The sequence below is a fragment of the Aspergillus neoniger genome (genome assembly GCF_003184625.1).
Source record: "Aspergillus neoniger CBS 115656 unplaced genomic scaffold BO87scaffold_22, whole genome shotgun sequence".
Classification (NCBI taxonomy): Eukaryota; Fungi; Ascomycota; class Eurotiomycetes; order Eurotiales; family Aspergillaceae; genus Aspergillus; species Aspergillus neoniger.
The window spans coordinates 287680-293679 of NW_020291150.1; the positions used below are offsets into that span (position 1 = coordinate 287680).

A 6000-nucleotide genomic window follows, 5' to 3' on the forward strand; every position below is an offset into this window, starting at 1 on the left:
TCTACTCCGACCCCTACGGAACCAATGTAGTAGCGTCTATCGAATGGGCAGACGATCAATCAGGCTGCAAAGACGAGAAGACATTCAAATTTTCTGGTGATTCAGTACGTATATATCAACTCCATTTTCTCAGTGATGAACTTACTATCTCTTCCACCTTTCTGCTATTAACAATTTTGCTAACATGAAATACTCACACAGTGCGTGGAAACCTTCCAAAAGATCAGCTCAGGATGCGGAGACGACCACGCAGACATGTACGGCGGTGGAATGGTCATTCGAACCAACAAGGGCGGATGTGTGCAGTGGTTGCTGTACAGCCACAGTGTCAAGGGCGAATGCAGCTGCAATGAGAATGGCTGCACGGATGACAGTCCCGCTTGTTGTGCCAATGGCACCTGTGATACGGATCAGAAGGCGACGGTCGCGAGGGTAAGGTTGATCAGGCCCGAGGAGGTGGATACTCGCTACAGTGCGCAGTTGACTGCGAAGCTGCATGCAGGTGCGAATCTTACCTCCACTGTACTCACATCTGGTGGGATTGGGACTCCGGTGGCAGAGATTTGAGGGGTGTTTACTGGTTAATTATATTGGGCGGAAAATTTTTAATGTGTATGCTATAGTGTGTATGACTAGCTATAATAGGGTTGTAAAAGTGTATATCACTACTTACCTACTGGGCTTCTTCACTGCCAGTGACGCTCCTTGGAATTCTATACTAGTATACATCAACTTCCAGACATAGCAAGCAGAGGGCTAAAGAAGTCAATAGCACTTCAAAAGATCCTTTCAAATGGTCTCTATCAAGATGCGCCTCTCAGAATAATGACACACGGTCATTAGCCCTAGAAATAGTCGTGGCAAGAGGAATAGCCGGAATGAATTTCTATCGCAGACGTTTCGTGCTTAAGAAAGACACATGTCGGTTGGAGAGTAGCTAGGGTCATTGTGGCCTCAACGCTATTACAGGATACACCGTAAGCACCGAACCGGTTACTGCATTAGGACAAGCTCGATGAGAGGGAAAAGTGGAGTGGCCAGTCACAAGCGAGAGACTCATCACTTTGGCGGTAAGCACTCCCCAGTGCCGGTTGAAGCCACATCATCTAAGTTAATAAACAAGGCTCTTCGGAATAAATTAACGAGCCACTCATGATACAGCATGACTCCCCTCTCACGGGTTCAGGAACAAGCTTCTTCGAGCTGACACCAACATTGCTAAGCTCAATCTGACACCTATGAGTGGCTATTTGATTGGAGTATGTGCTTCGTTCAGCTATGGAGGCTCGGTGGAACCGATCTAGGATTGATGCCACGCGGCTGAAGCGAGGCTGAAGACGGGACTGCTCTGCTTCTAGTCTCCTTTTCGTAACAAGCTCCGACCCCGACAACTCAGCATGGGCCTTTAAAGCGGGGATAATTTCAAAGGTTTGCTACACCTTCCGAGCCACATACCCCTTTCAGGCGACCATGGTTTACAGGGGAAAGCCCAGTCCAGGGTGTGCTTTATGCCGGAAGCGGCGCCTAAAAGTACGTCGATGCACTTTCACGCCTGGATGATTGACTGTTGACCCTATAGTAGTGCGACCAGGAGCGACCTGCATGCTCCCAATGTCTGCGGATAGGTAAAGAATGCCCCGGATACCAAGACCTCCAAGCCCTTCGCTTCTTTGATCAGACGGCCGCTGTAACCACCAAGGCCTTGGCCCGGGCTGCCAGTACCCGCAAGGCCTCTCGATCTCCCACTGCAGACAGTGCAGAAAGTTCGAAGACACCGCCATTGATCGAGGGGCCCACCACCCACATTCAGGAACAAGCCATGTCTCACATCTTCAAGTATTATGTCGGCACTAGTCAAAACCCCGGCATTCTCTGCTATTTGCCGAATTTGCTGCGCACTGACCCCTCGGATGCACTTCAAGCCACCATGAAAGCCATAGGGCTGGCATGCATGTCGAGAATCTACCACCGGCCTGAACTGGCACGATCGGCTGCAGAGGAGTACAGTAAGGCCTTGCGGGCCACCAATACGAGTCTTCAGGATGCAGTACTAGCTACTTCGGACTCTACTTTGGGGGCTGTGGTCACGCTGAGTATGTACGAGGTAATGTGTCTGGCTAAAATCGGTGCTTATAGGTGGGTTGTTAATCCCTAATTAATAGATTATTTCAGGCCAATCACAGATGATGGACGCTTGGCTAAATCACGCCCGAGGAGCGTTGAAGCTCCTTGAGCTACGAGGAATGCAGCAATTCGAATCAGCCGCTGGGCGGCGCCTCTTCGCCAGCACACGCCTACAGATTGTTAGCTATCCCTCATTCATATCATAGGCACTAATCTCGGAGTGTTAACATGTCATACCTAGGCTATGATCAACATATTCTTCAGAACGAGTTGTCATCGCTCGCCAACGATAGCTGCATTATCAGAATATGCAAAATCCATTGGTGATGCGGATTCTCAGACAATGGAAGACTTTTACAACATCTTAGTCACATACAACGATCTCTCCATAACAATAAAGGAGGCATATAACACGACTGGCTTCCGCGGAAACATCGCACCTTTAATCCAAGCAGCCCTCGACCTTGACGCCGACCTAGTCTCGTGGGCGACTTCCCTAAGCCCAACCTGGCAATATACAACCATCAACACCCCACTGACATTTTCACACTTCTGTAGCCACGACACAGAATATCACATATATCCAAACATCGACAACGCAGTGTACTGGAACCACTATCGCCAAGCGCGGATCATTCTCCACGAGATGATCCAAGCGATGTGTCTTCATCAAGAGATTCCTGAATCACCCCAACTCATGCACGAGTCTATCTCCATCAATAAACAACTGGCAGAGGACATCTGCGCTAGTGTTCCTTATTTTTTTACTTCAGGCGACGCTGCCCTGGGGGCCGTCGCTCGATTGCCATGGCCTTTGTATCTTGCATCGGACTGCGCGGGTATATCGCCTCTCACGAAGGATTGGATCATGCAGATACTCGATCTTATTGCAACGTCTACGGGTGTGCAGCAGGCGCGTATTTTGTCGCGGATGGTCAAGATGGGCAATCACAGCTATATGTTGATACCTGGGAAGCCGAAAAGGGTTTATAGAGAGGGGAGCGAGTCTTCCTCTTCCTGAGTATGGTGCGATCCTCTATGGTCAGCGCTGCTCGAATCCTTTACTAGACTCACTGTTACTTGACACAATAGGACTTTCTCTGACAGAAGAGATCTTTAATATGTAGTTCCTACTATGTAATGTCTCCTAGCTATTTAATTCGTAAGTACTTGGATCGACCAAACCCCTAGTAGAACCCCTGAAACCCCTCAAATATCCTGCCTCTATGTATTATTACACTCACTACCACCCATATCTATAGTCGGGATCCCTTCGCTAGATATATCTAGTGTCTCATATACGGCACTATACTATACTAGCTTGGCTCATTGAATCGAACCAGAATTTAATTGAATAGAAGCGGATTAAGATGGTAAGCATGGCTACAGTGAATGTCACCAGCATGACTATTCAAAGTCACTTCTGCTGCCCACATGGCCTCTCACTTCCACCTTCTTCTCAAAATTCTTCAGAGAATACCAAGAATATCAGAAGAGCAGGCGGAGAGATATGTCTAAACAGTTGTTATATTCTGTGGATCGTAGGACATGCAACAACACGGAGTACAATATATAAATGTTACTCACCAGCGCCCGCATCTAGCAGCATTCTCCCCTTTGGGAAAAGACCTACAGTATCAGGATCTGTTCTAACATGGCTGACCACGCCCCAGTCAAAACGATAGACGAGAGTACCATGCATAATGCTCTTAATAGGAACTTCACCAGACTGTTCAGTTCTATCTGTGAAGCAAACGATCTCTCCTGCACGTCTGATGCGCTCATACATCTTCCGCGAACGGGTAAAGAAATGTGTTTCCTGATTACCTCCCAATTTCTTTTTCTAAATTCCACACAGATATCCAAAACCTCACCCTTCAACTCTTGCTGGACCTAGAACACTCTGCGATTTGCGGGTTAACGCCCAGATATAGCCGTACCGCTGCCCTGGTCAATATTCAGAAATTGGAGTCTACAATACCGTCCGAAGGGTTTAACATCTCCCGCGTAAGGCCTATATTGGCTTCAGCTATTGCTTGCACGCCAGGACACGACATCTGGGAATGTATCGATGACATAGTAACTGAATACACCCATGCATCTTCCCAACAAATCCAACGGGTCCACAATACAAGTAGCTTTGCAACAGCCTCCGAGCACCGCCAATATATTGATCAACTTCTTCATGCTGAGATTGGACCTCTGTATGTTGGGATCCCGCAATTTCACGCCGCGTTTTTTGGATGCGAAAGTGGTCTGCAAGAAGCGTCCCGGGTCGTATTCCAAAAGATGTAGGGAAGGCAAAAATGCGCTTTTTGTTGCTGGTAGGTGGGAGGGCTGGCCAGAAAATGCAAACCAGGAAGACGTCTTGACTTGGTTTTCAGATCTGACTGATAAACTTGCTGGCCTTTCAGAAGACTACCGTCTCGAGTCTGCACAGCTACGAAGGCCAGTAGCCCGGCCCAATAGGCCAATTCAAGGCTCTACGCCAGAGCGCAAGCTGGACATTGGCTTCGTCAGCGACATCAATGCAGGAAAGGATACCAAGTGCCTCTGGGCGGAAATCCTCGTACCTGGAGTGTTGAAGAGCAACTCAGCAGCCGATACCGCTGCGAAGACATGGCTTGATCTGGGGAGGTGCGCTAGAGAAGTCCTTGCTGCCCAGGATACCCGTCGGTTTGTCTTGGGTTTTACCATATGTGGATCCTTCATGAGGATATGGGCCTTTGATCGTCTCGGAGGAGTTGCATCGGATTGATTCGATATCAATACGGTTGGTCTTCAATTTGTGTCCATCATTCTCGGCTTCCTATGGATGAGCGATGAGCAATACGGGTTTGACCCTACGATCATCACAAAAGAAGATGGCCGGCGTTTCACTGAGATAGAGCAGGATGGTCAGGTCCAGCGCCTCTTCCTCGAAGGATTCATAAAACGGACACCCTGTATCGCGGGTCGCGCAACAACATGCTGGAAAGCGTATCGTGAAGATGACCCCGGGATTCCACTCGTTGTTAAAGATTCCTGGCAAGACACAGAGCACGACGAGGAAGGCAGTCTTCTTCAAGAAGCTACCACCGCCGGGGTGGTCAACGTCGCACGGTACTATCATCATAGCACTGTTTGCATTCGTGGTAAAGTAGATGATGTTCGCCATAATACTCGAAGTGGCTTAGATATCAGGACTGCGACTACCCGTCATCACTCAGAGCAAGCAGAAGCACCCTCGGCCGGTGCCAGTGTAGCTGATGCCCAGCATGAGGGTTGGCGCACCGATAGACCAGACAACGAGCGACCCTCCAGCCAAGACAGTGCCTTCTTGCCGCCTAGCAAACGCCCACGCCTATCATCACCTAACGATACATCCAAAAAGCTACCAAACCGTATCCACCGCCGTGTCATCCTGCGCGATTACGGCAAGCCAATCTACACTGCAAGCACCCCTTCAATCCTTCTTGCCGCATTAGAGGGATGCATAACAGGACACCAATCTCTATACGAGACAGGGATCCTTCACCGAGATATCTCACCCCATAATCTCATGATCAACGAAAACAAGAACAACAACCCATCCTGGCCAGCTTTCCTAATCGACCTTGATCTCGCCATCAGAGAGCAAAAGGATAGTGCCGCCCCAGTGGCACACGGTAGTAAGACCGGAACCAGACCCTTCATGGCCATCGGCGCACTCATGGGCGAAATGCATTCATTCATGCATGATCTCGAATCATTCTTCTGGGTGATCTTTTGGATATGCGTCCACTATGATGCCCTGCCCGCCCCCCCCCCCCCCCCGGGTAGTAGGGGAAGACGAAGGGCTGTTGCGATATTTGATAGATGGAACTTCATCGATACAGATGATCTGGCTGTTATGAA

The 6000-nt window shown here is 49.1% G+C and overlaps 3 protein-coding genes across 3 annotated transcripts; all 3 read left to right on the forward strand.

The window, feature by feature from the left end:
* The first annotated feature begins 130 nt into the window (after positions 1-130).
* On the forward strand, positions 131-647 carry BO87DRAFT_99083 (uncharacterized protein). The gene has a single exon (XM_025629719.1). The coding sequence runs from the start codon at positions 256-258 to the stop codon at positions 565-567; it is 312 nt and encodes a 103-aa protein (XP_025478304.1). The 5' UTR covers positions 131-255; the 3' UTR covers positions 568-647.
* A 479-nt stretch (positions 648-1126) lies between these two features.
* On the forward strand, positions 1127-3414 carry BO87DRAFT_417106 (Zn(II)2Cys6 transcription factor; the record flags this gene model as incomplete). The annotated part of the gene is made up of 6 exons (XM_025626792.1): positions 1127-1530; positions 1583-2104; positions 2163-2303; positions 2366-3109; positions 3276-3286; positions 3387-3414. Exons 1-6 carry the CDS (start codon positions 1471-1473, stop codon positions 3412-3414), a joined length of 1506 nt encoding a protein of 501 aa, XP_025478305.1. The 5' UTR covers positions 1127-1470.
* A 364-nt stretch (positions 3415-3778) lies between these two features.
* On the forward strand, positions 3779-5999 carry BO87DRAFT_398267 (protein kinase family protein; the record flags this gene model as incomplete). Its single annotated transcript, XM_025625361.1, has 5 exons — positions 3779-3926; positions 3983-4415; positions 4453-4867; positions 4952-5774; positions 5962-5999. The coding sequence occupies 5 exons, from the start codon at positions 3779-3781 to the stop codon at positions 5997-5999; spliced, it is 1857 nt and encodes a 618-aa protein (XP_025478306.1).
* Position 6000: the final 1 nt, after the last annotated feature.

Coding starts and splice junctions, on each gene's coding strand:
- BO87DRAFT_99083 (XM_025629719.1), top strand. CDS start 256: ATGTACGGCGGTGGAATGGTCATTCGAACCAACAAGGGCGGATGTGTG.